Source organism: Amblyomma mixtum, chromosome 1 (genome assembly GCF_055824585.1).
Source record: "Amblyomma mixtum isolate Tamu chromosome 1, ASM5582458v1, whole genome shotgun sequence".
Classification (NCBI taxonomy): Eukaryota; Metazoa; Arthropoda; class Arachnida; order Ixodida; family Ixodidae; genus Amblyomma; species Amblyomma mixtum.
Genome location: NC_143012.1, coordinates 37,303,222 through 37,321,582, shown reverse-complemented (window position 1 = coordinate 37,321,582; position 18,361 = coordinate 37,303,222). Strand labels below are relative to the sequence as shown.

Below are 18,361 nucleotides of genomic sequence, written 5' to 3'. Positions count from 1 at the left end.
AGCTGCTGTATACTCTTAAGCTTATTTATGGTTGTGCTAAATACCAGAGCGTCATGTTCTTGTTCTGGTAGTGAAAGTGCGATAGCTGACCAGTAAAAAATTGGCCGAACTGTCCGGGAACAATAAAGTACAGAGATAGTTTTAAGTTAAACGAAACAGCAAATTATATTACACAAGTTTAATGAGTCATTCCAGGCTTCGTGGTGCCTCTTGGCCATTCAGCTTACTCGTGGCGCTACTGAACATTTGAATCCATTCTTTTTAGACTTTGCATAATGCATGTTCCTTCTTAGTAACCACAAGTTGGTGCAATACCACAAGACTTTTATTTCATCTTTCCCAGTCCCGACTTGCAACAGAATTTGCAACTATACATAGCAGTCAACGCTGTGGAAGCTCCAAAAGCTGTGCATCCGTGAAACCGTACTACTCCGCCTCAAATCATTTATTCTTTTCGAAGTCTTGGCAAGCGTTTGGACAACGAAGTGCTACCATTGAAGATCATGGTGGAAACTGAGAGACCAAGGTTCAGGCCTTCAGGCTATAATGTCCATGAAGTGTGAACTACTTTTCAGGCACATATGAAGTCTGCCTACCAGCTGCGTGTTATACCGCCACATCTTTCCAACTTCCTGAAGTCCAATTATCTTGCGCGGCAGAAACAATGGCAATTTGTGCAGTTAGGCCAAATGTGAATTAGATGGGCTAGAACTTCGGTTCTGGTGTCCAGGCAATGATAAGTTACAGCTCATATATACTTAATTCGTTGCTCTTTCCAAGCAACCGCTTGCGACACATTCATTGATTTACTGCCTGCCTGCCCACCGTAGCAAGTTGCCAGATTGCCCACAGGCCAGTGGAGCAGGCCTCAAACAACGGCTAAAAGCAGGGAATGGCCCTAGCACTTTAAAAAAGAAATTAAATGCATTGACTGATGTTAGAACACCACGTTAAAATATTTGCCCGAGTGGGAATATTTACTGTGGGTAGAGAATTTCACTGTTTCCTTGATGGTAGCAAGGCCTAATGAGCTAATTCCTTACTTCAATAACATAAGCATGACATGTGGTTTGTCATTTTAGTTTCTATGGCCAGGAACTCGAGGAAAAAATTGCTCCACACTGCAGCTAGAGTAATGAATTGCGCAAAGAGACTATTCCAGCAGCACTTTCACCCACTACAAGGTTAATGCAGTAATTAGTGCCACAGTGAGTCAGCAGAATAGGCCAGGTAGCAATGTTCAGTTTTTTTTACTGTGAGAGCTTCGATGGCTTTTATACACATTTATTTGCCGCCGGATGCGGATCCACCAGCAACGGCGTGCTTCTGGGACTTCGGCAGACCTCCCTCACGGAAACCGTTCCTGCAAAACAACACAATCACTGTTTTAAACTCCCAGAACCATTTTGAAACAAAGCATGAGCACTGAACACAGGACTATTGCTCCCCATTTTGCACTTCTCTCTGCCATGGCTTATGTCACCTTTTAAACCTTGACTACAAGAACTCTCGGGCTGCGCTGGTGTCAACCATAGTGACAGTTTCTGTGTTAAACCTCTCAAGGTCTTCATTACTTCCCTCAAGACATGACAGACTGCAACCCACAGACATGACCACACTGACCCAAAAAAACCAACAACATCCAAGTAATGCACACACAACTAGACAACTTTAAAGGGAAACTGAATAAAAATCAAGAACTACTGAGAAAGCACCACATTATCATTCGTAAGATATGATTACCCAAGTATGCAGTCATCATCCCGGTGATTTTTTAGTGGGTGACTATTCCAGGTTTGGTTCATGGGTGTTTAACGTCCCAAAGCGACTGATGCTATGAGGGACGCCGTAGTGCAGGGCTCCGGAAATTTCTACCACCTGGGGTTCTTTAACGTGCACTGACATATCGCACAGTACACGGGCCTCTGGAATTTCGCCTCCATCGAAATTCGACCGCCACGGCCAGGATCGAACCAGAGTCTTTCAGGTGAGCAGCCGAGCGCCGTAACCACTGAGCCACCACGGCGACCTTTTAGGTGCCTCATGAGGGGCCGCACTCTGCGTGCTCCTGGCTATGAGCTGGCGGATTTGGTGCCAAGCCTACACCCAGCAGCGCCTTGGCAAGTTGGCTGGCAGTGCGCAGTTGAGGATTCCCCGTATGCTATCAGATGCATGGAAGCCCGATATAAATGCGATTTCTGCCGGTCAGGCAAAGCATCACAAGCTTGATCCAGCCCAGATCAAGACACCACCCGTTCCTACGGTGGGCGCGAGATGGCGTCACTGGTACAGTCTGAGAAATGTTGCCTTTCTGGTCCGCTGTCATTGCAGGCTCTAGTGGTCTCCAATTGATCCTGATCAGATCAGGCAAGTAGTCACTCAAAGTACATAACCACTACAAGATGCAGCCAGAGATTCTTGAAGCTTGGATGTGAGGAAGCTGAACGCAATGGATCATACAACAAAGCAAAAGCACATCAAATGCGTCTGCTGGCGATAGTGAATGACTTTGCTGGGTTGACGTCTCATCCTATACTGTCACAGCTGGCAGCGTTAGCGTCTGTTCATGGACCACACAACGAATTTCGTAAAAGCTGCAACCTGACCCTGCACTACGTTCACAGTGAGCCTCCAAAGTGAAAGTCTAATCAGTAATCCCTGCGTAACTTTCACGCTATCAATACTGACTGTTCATACTCCATACTGGTCACTATGTTGTACAAGTCAACCCCCTAACTTCAAGAAGAAAAAAAATTGAATGCCGTAGAAACCAAGCAATGATATCTTGAGACTCAAACATGAATAAGGCAACCTGCCACTGAAGAATCCGCTGCGCCGAGCATGAAGATGCCTCATGCTAAGAATGCACGAATGATGTCACTGTTAACACCTACATTTGATAGTCAAAGACAAGAGGGCTACCAGAACACAAGATTAAGGCAACATTGGCATCATTCCCTTCCTTCCTATGTTTGCAGCCGGTTTGCACATTACTCTGGCTGAGACACGCATAATGTCCAAGCCCAGAGTCTAGACAGCATAATTTTGAGGCAGGAAGAAACAAGAACAGATTGACCTGTACAGAGTACATGCAGTATCACAACTGCAGACAACCGACCACATGACAGCAAACCTCTCAGCCAAGCTGAAAAATTTAAACTGCACTGCCAACAAAAATGCGTTGAATCGAGTTCCAACTAACAACCAGCAGCACAGCCAAGCTAAGCTATACGACTGCAGCATAGTACTGATAATACAGCTTTAGTAAACCAAGCCCAGGTGTAACAGCGCCGAAAATAGCTCCCACGAGAGTGACATGTTCAGGAAGCGTGCCTGAACTTAAGCGCCGAAAGTCTCTGCCAGTGTTACAAAACTTCACACCTTTCTATGATGGTTAGACTGTGTCACCAATCAACTGTGTTTCACAGGCAAATGTAACAAATTCAGCCTCAGAGTGCACTCTTGGAAGATACAAAGGCTAAACTACAAGTTAAACAAGTATACTACCTTGGCACTTCAGCAGGGAACCTACAGTAAGGCAATCATGCGGTGACTCAGTGGTTACGGCGCTCGGCTGCTGACCCGAAAGACGCGGACTCGATCCTGGCCACGGCGGTCGCATTTCAATAGAAGCGAAATGCTAGGGGCCAGTGTACTGTGCGATGTCAGTGCACATTAAAGAACCCTAGATGGTTGAAATTTTGCGGAGCCCTTCACTACGGCGTCCCTCATAGCCTGAGTCGCCTTGGGAGGTTAAACCCCCATAAACCTAAACAGTACGGCAATCATCAAACGCCCCCAACAAATAAAATGCACAAGCAGTTCTTGCCCAAATAAAACACATGCAGCAACACCCGTCATCACTCCGCTGGTTAATGCTCTGAATGTGTTTCTGGATTGTCTCCAGTTATATTCCTGGCTAAAATCATATGAAATGCTGTCTAACACCCAAAGAAACATGACCCTAAAAATAATGTCTGGATGAAAGAATCTAGCTGGAACTTAAGAGCTGCCAACAATTTTAGGGCATGTGCGTACTTGCTTAACTCGCATGAATTCCTGAGGAATCTCTCGCCATGTAGCACCATGCCACTGACATGCTACTGAAATGTATGCGACACCCAATTCGTCAACCAAAGTGGCACCTAAAGTTCTAATTACGATACACTAACTGCGCGAAAAGCATTTCATGTGCTTCGCTGTTGGCCTCGTGCAGTTCTAAAGCACACTTTTGTCACATCTGTAGACCTTTGTCAGTAACTACGGCATCAGTGAAAAGAGAGCAGACTCAAAGAGTACAAGCAGATGCAACAGTACAACCCAACAAGTTTGTCCAAGCTCACCTGAAACGCCTCCAGACCTTCCTAAGGTGGCGGAGACGGCCAGTACCAGTGGTCTTCCTCCTCTTAGCCTTGACGCTCCAGTTGTCTGCAAGAAAAAGATGCACCAAACTTAGAACTCTGCAATCACAGCCGTGCAGCAACGAATAGAAAGAGCGAGGCATCAGTGGTTCCTTAGATCAGCACGATTCATAAGTGATGAAATTTTTACATCATGTGCACGCCGTTAAGGCAGTCGTCAATTGGTAATCAGCAGTGCTTTCGCGGCGGTACAGGATACCGTGCGGCCTTCCCAAATGAAGAACACATACAGAAATGCAACACCGAGCTTTAGAATAAGAAGCTCGTGAAATAAAATTAGTAACTATGCCTTCAAGGAATAGTTACTACTGCCACTGAGTGATATGAAGTCGGTCGTGCGATCGGCTCGATCACACGAGTTTAATTCCTTCCTACCGGGTCCTTGTGCTCTCCGCCAACACCCACGAAGTTATTTACGCTGTTTTCGATAACCCAACAAAGCCTGCACTGAAAAAGCAAACACGCTTTGCAATCGAGAACGACACTAAGAACTTTCTTGCGAGCAATCACAACACAGAAGCGGCGGGATCCGTTAAAAAATATTAACTGTACCGACAGAGCAGAAAGAACTGTCCGCGAAATGCACTGCTAAATACCATGACGATAAATACCAAGACAGGTGTAGGCAACTTACAGTGGCGCATCTTGCTGTTGGGGTAGCCGCATTGAGCACATCGCGACTTCTGGATGTGGTAACTGCTGCGCCCACAACGCCGGCACAGCGTGTGGGTCTTATTCCTCCGTTTTCCAAAACTGGAGGTACCTTTCGTCTGAGAGGAAAAAGCAGGAACACGTTGTCATCAACCAAGTCAAAACACAAACCGTGCGACGCGTTGAGTGAAAGCCAAAGCCGCGGTGCATGGACGCCGACGGCAAGTTTTCATTAAATTAGGACACCTTCAGGTAAAATATGAAATTGGCAGTATTGGCTGGCAGTCATAAACACGTTTGCTATGAGGTATATTAGGTATTTAACTCTAAATTTCCCGATTTCAACAGATTTTGAAGCGACCAAGAAGCACTCACCATCTTGACGATCTACCAATCCGGGAAAGGACCTGGCACCACAAACGATATCAGCAATATGAGCACAAGGTTAGTGGTGGCGCTAGTGGTTGGTCAAAATATGCGCTAGCAGTTGTGTGCTTATTTATATAATAAAAATATGCGTAATTTTGTAGTAAAATAAACAAAAAGCATTACCGTAGTAACTGAACCTTACAAGATCTCTTAAAGGTCAGTCCTAAGTACTTTTTTTTTTTCATCCGCTGACTTTTCCAGCGGTTGTTTAGGGCTACGACTTCTGTAGATAATGACAACTTGTTCTTGTAAGTTATAAAGGCGGTAAGTATGTATTATACTCACACCATGCATAACTTCGAGAGTGTAAAGTTGAAGCTGATGACGAAATTTATTAAAATGCATGGCTGGTAAGGAAGCTTACACCTTAATCTTGCCACCTTCCTAGAGTTCCATGCTACTTCTGGAGCCATTTCCAGCATTCCTACTTCCCATTAGGTTAGGTTAGGTTAGGCAACGTCACGGGCACGGTGGATGAATATACTAGGTGTCTGAACGAGAGCGCCTTTCCAGCAGGCGAAGTTGACGACCGTCGGCTCGTGTTTTCTGGGAGCGTCGTGAGATGGCGCTAGCAGATTAGGGGGTGAGCGAGCGTGTGGGCGGTATGTGTGCCGGCGAATGTATTTGGAGGAGAGGTAGTGATCGCTGTGCTTGTTTTTGTGCCACGTGTCTTTTTTTGCCCATTATATTTTCCGTCATACACTCCTGTGTATTGTGTGAAGGGTAAAAGCTGTTTCATTCATCCCTGTTGATGACAAGCGTAGCATATTTGTCTTTTCGGATGCTCCGCATCTTATGAAGTGTGTGCGTAACCGTCTGCATTCCCAAAAGGTTCTAAACTTTCCTGGTGGCCGTGTCCGATGGGCACACTATGATGAGCTTTTTGTTCAAGACCAAAAGCAGCCTGGACATTTGCGTGTTTGCCACAAGCTCACATATGCCCATATTAATCCGCCGAACACGGAGAAGATGCGCGTAAAACTCGCTACCCAGATGTTCAGTCGAAGTGTGGCCAGCGGGCTGGAGTTTTACTCGCAAAGGAAAACAGTGGGACTGGAGAATGTTAAAGGCACGGTAGAATTCACCTTGAAATTTAACGATCTGTTTGACGCACTCAATCGCAATCATCCCAAAGAAGGCATCAGTGAAAGCAGCAAAGATCTCAGAGTTCTCGCCTCCTTCTTGTACTGGCTCAACAAGTGGGAGGGGGAAGTGGTGGCCGGAAGGATATCTCGCGATCATTTTCTGACAGAGCATACTGTAGCAGGCTTATGCGTGTCACAGTTTTGTCAGCTTTAGTGCTGACAAGATATTTGCTCAAACAGTGGGGCTTCAAGTAAGTACTGACTGGAAAATTTAACCAGGATGTATTAGAGCGTTTTTTTGGGACAATCCGCCAAGCAGGTGGTCAGAATGACCATCCCTCCTTACCCACATTTCTTCAGCTATATAACATGCTTTCAGTGTATATCCTGATCAAACCACCCAAGCTTGGGAACTGCGAGATAGAGCAAGCTCGGGAAACACATATGCTTACGCTGGCTGATCTAAAGCTTGCGTTCCAAATGGACGGAAAACAAGAGACTCGTCTTCAGCAGCTAAAATGCAAACTGGATGGATTGGTTGCCGCGGAGGTTGAGTGTGATGAAGCGTTTGGTGAGGTATGTGCAGAGCCAGAGGCTGCTGACTGCATTGTGTATTACCTGGCTGGGTTTATGTGCAGAAAAATGTTGAAGGGCTCAACCTGCCCCGCATGCAGACAGAGCCTTGTTGAAGAAACTGAGGTCCATGCTCAGCCTGAAAGCACACTTGTGCAATGTAAGACAAGAGGTGGGCTCCTGCACCCAAATCTCACAATTTTTTCTTGGCTGCAGATCGCTGAAAAAGAATTTCAGCAAAATGCCACACACATGAATGCGTATGAGGTAACAATTGAAGCTATATGCTAGCAAAGCATACATTCTCGTTCTCATGTGAGGAGCATGAGCATAAAGAAGATATGATGACAAATTTGCTGCACTATTACATTGCTATGCGAATGACGCAGGCCTGCAAACAGACAAAAATTGACTCGAAAGCGAAAATGCAACATCTTAGGAAGCTTTCAAGGCTTGTCTAGCATGCCAAACACCTTGAAAAGCACTGCAGTCCTGAATTTAGGTTTGGTTTGGTTTATTGGGGTTTAACGTCCCAAAGCAACTCAGGCTATTAGGGACGCCGTAGTGAAGACTCCGGAAATTTGGACCACCTGGGGTTCTTTAACGTGCACTGACATCGCTCAGCACACGGGCCTCTCGAATTTCGCTTTCATCGAAATTCGGCCTCCGATGTGATATTGTGTTGGCGACGTCTGCATGAATGTGAAAAGTAAAATCCGTCTTGTTGTGTAGCCGGTTGTTTTATGAGACATTTCGAGAGCACGGCCTTCAAACTTTACTTTGCGTGCCTGTACGCTTGTGCCGGCAAAACAGAGGTGGAGACAGTGCATTACGGGAACACGCGGCAGCCCGTAGTTTGCGTGGGGCCACTATTTTCGCGCAGATATGGAATTGGAAAGCGAGCACCTACGTGAGCAATAATTCCAGACACAAAACCAAGCGGGAACCAACGATCACCTTCCGTTATCAGGAGCTAGCGTATTTGACATGCGTGACTAGGATTTCTTGACATCATAATAGCGCGTATTTGGAAATTTCTAAGAATTCTGCATTCCGCACAAGCCAAATTGCTTTGCGTTTGTACAAGCTGAGGACTAGTAAGCACGCGGCCGATTCCACTGTGGTCGATATATTGGACGTTTACGAGTACCAAAGCGCGCTTAGGTATGAATAGCATTTCTAAGCTGAAATAATCATGAGTATATACCTAAGCTTGCTTCCAAAGGCTTGCCGGACGTTCAGTCTAGTATACAGACATATATCGGGCAATTTACTGGTCATTCTTACGCGCGTGCGAATGTTTGTGGAGGTCCGCGCGCCGCGTCGGGTGCTACGGTTGACCCCCCAACGATCCACGCCATCTGCCGAGAGAGGCGTAAACTACGATCAAAAAAGTCGCCGGCGTGGCAGCCGCGTTCAGACAGTCTGTTTCTTCCACCGTGACCTTAATGACCCGCCGTGTATGCCTTGTGTGCATAGCCTTTACTGCAGAATATTCGAATGTTTGTCGTCCGTATTGCGTTCAGCATGCTATCAAACCCGCAAGTACTGGAATTCCGTTGTGTAATGGTCCATATTCGCGACGCATTTAAATTTACATCTTGGGGGTCGTGTTCTTGAATGCTGTAGGTGATGAAACCGTTTGTTTTGCAGCTGAAAGGAACTGCGAAACTGAAACTGAAGGTGGCTGAAGTGTCGGCCACGGGAACTAGTGGCGCTGTAGTCGAAATCTGCTGTCGCGGGAGTTTCGGTCGCGCAGTAACAAGTTAGTCGGATTTTCAAGCTGTTTTTTGCGTGTATGGTGCTCATAGTGATTGGGAAAACTTCTTTGAGGTGTAATCTATGCACTTGATGACTTCGTGAGTGTCGCACATGTCAGTCTGTTTTGGGCCTGGCTGCACAAGTGGCAACAGAAACGACGGCACTGATCACCATTTTTTCACATCGCCTAGCCAAGACAGCCAGTTTAAAAGGTTGGAGCAGATATTTCGTCGCAAGAACAACTGTCTCGCACGTCTTATATACGTGAGCGTCCTTCTGAGGGTGATGACATTCTCAAGTACTACAAGCACCCAAGCACCGTAAGATTACAATAATGTTACATTTTTTTCTTGGTCGAATGTTATTTCAATGTTCTTAATCTCCTTTTTTTTTAGCCTTTTTGTAATGCTACATATAAACTTTAGAATAGCATTCTCCGAAAATTAATGAAACATTTAAATAACATAAATGTAACTTATGCGTTTTTTTTTCTCTTAACTATCAAAAACCCAACCAGACGGACCTCCGTCGAAGATGTTTTCGTTCAAAGCACTGCTCAAGCTTGCAGGCTCGCCAGTTGTGACAGCACACAACTTAAACGCTTTGCAAGAACCAGCAATGACGAAGAGCTCCACTAGGCGCACATGCAAATATGCCATCAAAAAGATCAGACCCACTCCATTAGCTGAAGATGTGAGTGTATACAACATGCAACTTGTATTCACTATAAGTGCTTTCTAAAGTGCTCAAGTGTTCTAGCACTAAAATGTGCGCTACAGGCGAAAGTCACCAAATAAGCGTGCTTTCATGCAGGCTTACAAGTCCAGAGATCCTTGCATCGTCTTCCAGCGAGCCGTTCATATGCATTCATTCCGAATGAGTTGGTGCCGCTTTCCTGCTCGACTGAGACACTGACGCTTGGGGTCCTGGTGACTGTGGCGCCTCTGCAGACTGGTGACATGAAGCACGATGAAATAGCAGGTAAGGTGCCTGGAGCTTTTTACTCCAGAAAACTATAGATGCAGGCCGTCTAATAATTCCGAAGGATGTTAATTGTCAAGAATATTCTAGGTGCGTTGTGAATAGCAACAAGCTGCGCAAGAAGCTGTTGAAAACTGCAGCCTCTGTCACTGACCTTGAGGCGAAAAAACCAGTGGGACTGGGGCTTCCAAGTGGATTCAATAGGAATGTCCAGTCAGTTCCAGTTGTGTATTCGGAACCCAACGATTCCAGATGGAACCAATTTGAATGTCTAGTTGGTTCCAATTGTGCATTTGGAACCAACTGAAAGCAGGATTTGGGGCGTCCCATTTGGAACCAATTGGTTTCAAATGCACAATTGGAGCCAATGGGAAAGACCAATTGTACCTAATGGTTCTTTCGCCTGAGTACGGACGGGTGGCGAAGTTGGAAACTGTTCATCACAGAACGCTTCCGCGGGGTAGAAAAAAGCGAAAAGTCCTGACATTGAAAGCAGCACAGTCCGAAGTTAAAGACCAAGGAACTCAAAGAGCAGTGCATGCATGTTGGTCTACCTTTGCAGCACCCGGCATTCATGTCATCGGCGTCTGGCATGACAGTGCACAGCTCGGTGCTTGTACATTGAGACAGTTCTGTCATTACATCCGATTGGTGTTAAGTGCTATTACCGACGAAAAGAACAGAGCGAAAAAGTAAAGCGCATGGACAGCATAAGACACACAATGCGTAATAAGGCGAAGCGTATCACGTGCTATTTTCACCATGCACCAACATCAGTTAGACCATTTTCTTGTTTGTTCACGCCGAAAAAAAAAAAGCATTTACCCGCAGATATGGGCACGACGCCGCCTGTCTTTAGAAAGTCATTGCAAGCGACGCGCGAGACATGTAGAAAAGCGCGACTGCAACGCCGTTAGTTCCAACGACGTCCACGGTAGTCGCGACAGCGAAACTGAAACTGTCGAAGAACTTGTCTAAGAACGCAGGGCTAGCTGGTATCGAAGTAGCGCGACTTTCAAACGCTTGCAACTTGGAAATGAATCGTACCTGCGATCACATCCTGTGGGACTGCAAAATAGAGCCACCTCCGGGTGATCTACTTACAGCTCCTTCTCTCGAGCGGTGGGAGACCGTGCTGGCTAGCGCTGACCCCAGAACGCAAGTTTTGGCGGTGGAGTGGGCTGACAAAGTCGTCGAGGGCTATGTACTCTCGACCACTTAACGCGACCTCTTGCCAAGCTCTTCCCGGCGAATAAAATGTTTTACAATCAAATCGTCACACTGTAAACGCGGCGGCCAACGAGACAACTACGAACATATCCAATGGGATTGCAAATAGAGCTTCCACCGGGTGATCTAGTTACCTCTTGTTCTCTCGAGCGGTGGAAGACCGTGCTGGCTAGCTCTGACCCCAGAACGCAAGTTCTGGCGATGGAATGGGCTCGCAAAGTCGTCGAGTGCTATGCACTCTCGAACACTTAACGCGATCTTCTAGCACTACGCTCTTTCCGACCAATAAAATGTTTTACAATTAGTCGTCATAATAATGCAGACAAAAAAAAAGCGCTCCGAAAAAAAAAACGCATTTCTCAGCTTAAGCCAGTATAACGGTATTTCGGTGAAAACTGAGAAGCCTCCGCTACCGAAACGGTTTCGAAGCTCTTCACTATGACGTATTAATGAGCATTAGTGTGCAAACATTAAAATCTTGGTTTTGAAGTGAATACTTTTTTTACTGCTTTATCAGTGATGACAAAAGAAAAAAACTTTGTTTGGCCATAAATGCACTAACTTTAAAGTCTTTCGTGAACAGACGCCTTTAAACCTCCCGCAAAGCACCCTCACCCACCCTCCATTCTTTGCCAAAGTTCCACGACCGACAAACGAGATGGCGCCACAGGTACAATAAGCTGAGATAACGGTTAACGGTCTGTTCTGTTTCGTCGTCGCTACGGACGATGCGAATATCCGACTTTTTTCGATTGATTGAGGGAAGTTCCCCCCCAAAAATGCAGCATACAACAATTCTGCCGACCAAATGCCATTTTTGGCTGCAATTTGAGCCCGCACAATTCATTTAATTTCATCTGAATACCATGAAGTTTTAAAAACCGCTGCTCGCACTAGCCCGCTTCCTCCTCCCCGATGACGTCAGTGGGCTGAAGAGCAAGCCTTCAAGCTTGCCCCGTCCGCCCACTGACGTCATCGGGGAAGGAGACGCACGGTGAGGTGTGTCGCCCTAATCGGTGGCTATCTACTGCGAGCAGCGGCTTTTAAAAAAAAGTATTTATAAATTATAGGGCCCAAGCAGGTCTTTCGAATTTGACTCGAATACAGACAGAGACCACCTTTATAGATCTATCTGCTCCACTAGAATATGCCTACCGATATAATTTCAGGGTCCCTTTAAAGACCCGGTGACGGGAACTACACAAGGGGCAGGGGTACAAATAGAATGGGGAGCAAGTATTTAACACCGCGAAATATAACTGGCGACATTTTCGGCGAATTTTGATGGCTGCGATGTTGTTGGGTAGGTCGCTCCAGTCTGCAGCAGCCCGGGAAAAAAATGAAGCAGCAAAAGTAACGTCACGGGCGTCAGTTTAGCTGAGAGAAGCATTCTACGGCGCATGTTTAACTGCAGAACATGCTGTATGTTGTCGATAATGCATGTCCCACCTATATGTCTTATCTAGCTGATCTAGATTTCCGCTGCCCTCTGCTTGATTTCGAGACTCTCCGTTGATTTGGAAGTTTCAGACCCACAGGTGCGCACGCACTGTCAAAGTAAAATTATTGTACAGATTCCTCTTCAGGTATAGACCAGATTTTTTTACCCTCGCACGCAGGCTGCGGACGCGCGCCTACTCTCGACGCCAGTCGCCATCTGTCGGCGCGCGCGGCCCGAGGGACTGCGGGTCGCGCCGGCGCCGCGCATAGAACGCATGTTTACGTGTTCGCTTCTGCCGTTTTGTGCTCCATCAGCTAACGTATGAGGGTGTGTGCTGTGCGTCACTACTCACATTTGCCCTCTTCCAGACAGTGCTGCGGTTATCTTGTGCGCAGTTACTCGTTAACGTGACATCCGAGTGTAGTCGACCAAGTAGTGTACGGACTGGAAACCGGCACTTCTAAGCAGATTTCTGCGCTGTCGTGTCGTTTGTCGTCGCCTTTTACGTGCGATATCATCTATGATAATTTTATGCATCAGAATGTAGATCTATTGATTTGACTCAGTGGAGTAGTAACTGGATAGGCGAGCTGCAGACTGAAGGTTGTCCCGACGGAGCGCGTGTTTTCGATCACCATGTACGTGTTCGGCACCCTTGCGCTGAGCTTGCTCTTGTTCCCATTAAACACATTTCATGCAGAGGATTGTAAGCACGACCGCTACCGATTTCAGCTGCTTTTTCCGCACGCATGTTAGAGGTATCTGGGGAAAGGTTTATCTATAGTATCTTTCTGCTGTTGGTATCTACCTTAGCTTGGTTTGGTTTATTAAGGTTTTACGTCCCAAAGCGACTCAGGCTATGAGGGACGCCGTAGTGAAGGGGTCCGGAAATTTCGACCACCTGACACGGGCCTCTAGAATTTCGCCTCCTTCGAAATTCGGCCGCCGCGGCCGGGGTCGAACCCGCGTCTTTTGGGCCAGAGCAGAGAGCCGTAACCACTGAGCCACCGCAGCGGTGCGGTATCTACATTATTCATAGGAAAATATGCGCGATTTCATTACATTTTCCACACTTAGCCAAACGCCTACGCAACGCTCTCACACGCGGCGAGAGCTCCTGAATAAAATAACGCGACTTCGGACCTCAGAATTAGTGAAAGCTGGATTAGCTGCTCATATCTATTCAAGCTTTTATAAATTAAGCGGAAGTACGTTTTTATGCACCAGGTTGCATAAACCATGACAAAATTTGTTTTCTGTTGGCGCTGCGACTCAGTTGAGCTCACAGCGGTAATTTGTTGATAAACTGGCGCGGCGACAAGAAAGCCGTTTGTGGAAGGGGGGGGGGGGGGGGGGGCTTTATGGCCGGCAGGAAGGAATAAGAGTGCATGGGAATTGGAACTGCATACTAGCCGCACACCTAATTCTTGATATTGAATAAAAAGTTTCTTTGCGGTGGAGCACCAAGACGGAATTCGATTAAGCACGAGCGCGTTCTAAGCGCCGGCACAATTAACTTGAATGTCAAACTAAATGTAATTAAAACGCGTCAATGTTATCGCTTTGATAACGTAAATACTTCCTGCAACACAGCCACGAAGCGGAAGTATGCTCGACAATGTTTTTTTAGCGCCCGAAGCGCGGCTATATGCAGGCGCGGCCGCGGAACTGCCGCAGCCCCGCAGTCCCCAACGAAACGCCCGCACCGCGGCGCGCCAGTCGGTGCAAAATGGCCGCGCCCAGGAGAGGCTCAAAAATCTGGTCTATATTAGTAAGCTGCTATTCATGACCCGAGAATGCATCCCATATCCCATATCAGTCCCATGGCCACGTGGGCTAAATTTAAATGTAATATAGCTGATGTTAGAAACAGGAATCGCAGCGACGACTCAAAACAGGTTTTTCCGCCGCGGCGGCAGGTTTCGCTAGCGTTTCCGCTTCATTTCATTTCATTTTATTACCTTAAAGACCCCTCGCGGGGTATTACATAAGGGGTGGGATGAGCAGAAAAGGTACAAGACAATGCAATTTGTGATCATGTACAAAAATGTTGTTTAGATTGCTAGCAAATGATAAAGGGCAGGTGATGTCGACGATATGCTGGGGAAGGCCGTTCCAATCTTTAGCTGCACGTGGGAAGAAGGAGGCTGAAAAAGTAACGGTTCGGGCGCGTGGGCGAAAAACTTGACGCTTGTGGCTAGTGTGGTGAGAAATGTATGATGCTGGCGTGATGTAAGGGGCACGGTTAAGTGATGAGTAAAATAACTTGTGATACAGGGATAGCGTGGCTATGCGACGACGAACGGAAAGAGGCGATAGTGCTGATTTAGTTTTTAGGGCTGAAACACTGACGTCATAGGAGTAAGAAGAGTGAATGAACCTTGTAGCGCGGTTTTGAACGGCTTCTAGATCGTTTACGAGGTTAATATGATGCGGGTCCCATATGGAGGATGCATATTCAAGTTTAGGTCTAATGAGTGACTTGTAGGCGAGTAATTTCACGTGATGCGAGGTGAGGCGAAGGTGACGTTTAAGAAATCCCAGAGTTTTTTTTAGCAGATGATATCACGTTAGCAACATGTGCATTCCATGTTAGGTCATTAGATAATGTGACGCCTAAGTATTTGAAAGATGATACAGATTCTAAGGACTCGTTAGCGATTTTGTATTGAAGGCATGACTCTTTTTGCGACGGGTAATGGAAAGAAGCTTGCATTTGCTAGGGTTGAGGGTCATAAGCCAATCTTCGCACCACTGTTCAATTTGGTTAAGGTCCTGCTGGAGGGCTTCTTGATCAGTTATTTTGTTACTTGGCTGTAAATTACGCAGTCGTCAGCGAACATTCGAATTTGGCAGGATACATACTGTGGGAGATCGTTAATATATATTAAAAACAATAGGGGTGAAACAGGCTTTACAGTGTAAATTACACTTGCATACCCGCGCTGGAGGAGCGAATACGTGGAGGAATTGCGGGCCTTGTGCATTCTAGTGCTTTGACCGACGTCATTACGTTGCCTGGAATTGATATGTATCCAAAAAGGCAATGAGTGGACAAAATTCGGGTGTTTACGAATTGCCGCGCCGCTCGCGCTGAATGATGTAAGCTGGGTTCCAGTTGCAAACTTTAATGTTGTTGATAAACGCAAAACCGCCTGCCAACAAAATCAATGAAGCAGATTTATTAACAAAAATTTGTGGGTATAACAGTCGGACCGATAACGATAAAGTCCAGTCTCTTCTCTTGTGATCGTCCTTTTTTGCGCACTTACCTTCCCTTCGTCATGAACCAACTCGCCCAGCGACGTATCCTGCAGACACATAAATTAAGAGATAAAAGAAGCAGAAAAGGAAGCCTTCCAGAAGACGATGGCGACATAAGGCATCAGCTTTTATTTGTCACTTTCAGATGGCGCAACCATCCGTAAGCACCCGGAAAGAGGCTGCTGAAAGAAGTCACTTTTTCAAGCGGAGCTTTGCAATGGTATCCTCTGACCGGCGTTCTAATCCTCATCGTCTCCATTCTCGTTTCGTTTCGTCCGCACGCATTACAACTTCAACGTTTTCGATAAACCACACACACACGCACACACAAAAATTGCGAAATGATCCTGAAATCTCCTAGAAGAAACGGTGCTGGCATATCTTCCAGCAGAACATGCACGCCATGAACGCTTTCTTGTACCTGCGTTTGAAAGACTCATCCGTTGATTGTTGACGTCTACACACACTGCTAGTATCAAAGCCTGGCACTGATAGTGATGAACTGGGTTCGGAAAGCCATTGCTACATGGAAGGCAGATCCGGGATCGACCAAATGTTGTATATCCTCGGGCGCAACCTTTTTCTCACGTAAATGCTCCGGCTTTTTATTGGCGACTCGTCGATACAAGCACGAAAGAAAATTTTTCAGTTTTTTTTTTATTGTTCTTCGATATCACCTAGGCAGTACGTTGATGTTCAGATAACGTTCCACCTCGGCGCCCTTAGTATGATGTGCGCGTCGTGAAATTACGCGATATCCGTGATAGGCTATACGGTCACAGCTTGCGGCGACATCAAACAGGGGAGGAATTGGGCAATAAGCGAACTGGCCGTTAGGCGTGAAATTACCTGGTCTTTAATTTCTCAGCGGAGAACGGTGTGTTAGCGGCAGGTTTTGCCGACGCTATAGGCCGTCCTTGCGCAATGGTAGACCAATGTAGTTGGCATGGTAGTTTATGGAAGTTGTTTAAACTGCTAGGGTGATTTTTTTAACCTGTCCCGATTTTTATTTCAAAAATTGTGAAAGGCAGCCGGTACGGTCTGTTGAGCTGGATTGTACAGCAACGCGGACATTATATACCTGATATGGATTAGGAATTAGACGTTTAATTAAGATAAATTAATAAACTTATAATTTTTTATTTTAGAGGACAAGGTTATATTGCGAAATTGGTGGCAGTCAACATCGAAGGTGAGCTGTGTTTTGAAATTTTCTTAATCGGCATTGTGCTTATCGAACTTCAAAAATACGGATTTGAAACCTCGTTGAATTGGCTTTCCCTCATTGTTTATTTATAAGATGCCGTCTCTCGTACTTCTTATGTATCAAATACAAACGCAGCTGGTGTATCTCATTATGTAGAACAAGTGAACTTGTGATTTCTGTGATGATACCACGTGCAGCGAAGCCGTTTTATGATAAGGTAATGCAGGAAAGCCAACTCAATAATCTTTCAGATATGCTTTTTTAAAGCTCGATATTTAAAACCCGGTAAGAAAATTTCAAAACAGGGCTCATTTTCGATGTTGACGGCCATCAGTTTCGCTATATAACCTTGATCCCTAAAATTAAAAATAAGAAATCGTCAATTTAAGTTAATTAATCGTCTAATTATTGATCCATATGAAGCACACCATGTCCGCCTTGCTTACTATCCAGCTAAACAGACCGCACCGACTGTTTCTCAGTTGTTAAAGTAATTGTGACTATGGAAGTGGCATCAGCACGCCGTCCTATAGCCTTGAAATGTAAATCATTTTAGTTGCAGTCGGGGTCATCTTAGTGGCCATCTTGGGCTGGTGAAATAAATCTGTGATTGCGCCGGATAATTTCTGGTACTGAGAGTCCATTCAGAGAACAACAAAGATATCTCAAAACATCTCTCATCAACAAGAACTCGCCAGTCTAGGGGTTCTGAGTGCGTACAAAATAATTTTTACCTGCCAATTGCTCATATAAAATAATCATTGCCAAAACCAAAACCGTGTACGCATTTGGCAGGCCGTGTTTACGGTAGTCGGGCAGCCCCAAGTAAGAGACGCGAAAATCTTGCAGATCTTCGTCCTCGACACACACGTGCGACTGAGGTGAACGCAGACAATTAGCTGCCTCGTGGTATTCCCCTCCCCACACTCCTTCTGACTCAAAAGAATGCCAGCATCGTGGCTCTGGCAAGGAGCTGTTTCTGGCTTACCACTAATAAGCCACGAGTCGCTTGGTACCGATACCTCCCGCACAATGCACAGATCTCTATCTTTATTCCTCTGTGTAAAACAACTCGAAAAACAGCGACGCCTTCCAGCCTTTGTTGTTCTTTCCCGCTCTCACACATCACGGGTCGTCTCTCCTCTCCTTCGCTAGGCGCGTTGTCGTGACCGCTCGGATATCGATCGCTACATCGCAGCAGTGTTGTCAGTTCATTGGTCCGTGTGTTGTATTCGTCTCGGACTGCGCACCCTGGATAGCCGCGGTACACGTGTCGAAAGAAATCGTCGAAGACCTTGAATGTTCGGGCTAGCCATTG

General features: G+C 46.1%; 1 protein-coding gene across 1 annotated transcript; it reads right to left on the bottom strand.

Annotated features, from left to right (window-relative positions):
* Positions 1–1,222: 1,222 nt before the first annotated feature.
* Positions 1,223–5,497, bottom strand: RpL37a (ribosomal protein L37a). The gene is made up of 4 exons (XM_089547886.1): positions 5,448–5,497; positions 5,056–5,191; positions 4,344–4,428; positions 1,223–1,363 (listed from the first exon to the last, which is right to left on the bottom strand). Exons 1-4 carry the CDS (start codon positions 5,448–5,450, stop codon positions 1,285–1,287), a joined length of 303 nt encoding a protein of 100 aa, XP_089404012.1. The 5' UTR covers positions 5,451–5,497; the 3' UTR covers positions 1,223–1,284.
* Between the last annotated feature and the right edge of the window lie 12,864 nt (positions 5,498–18,361).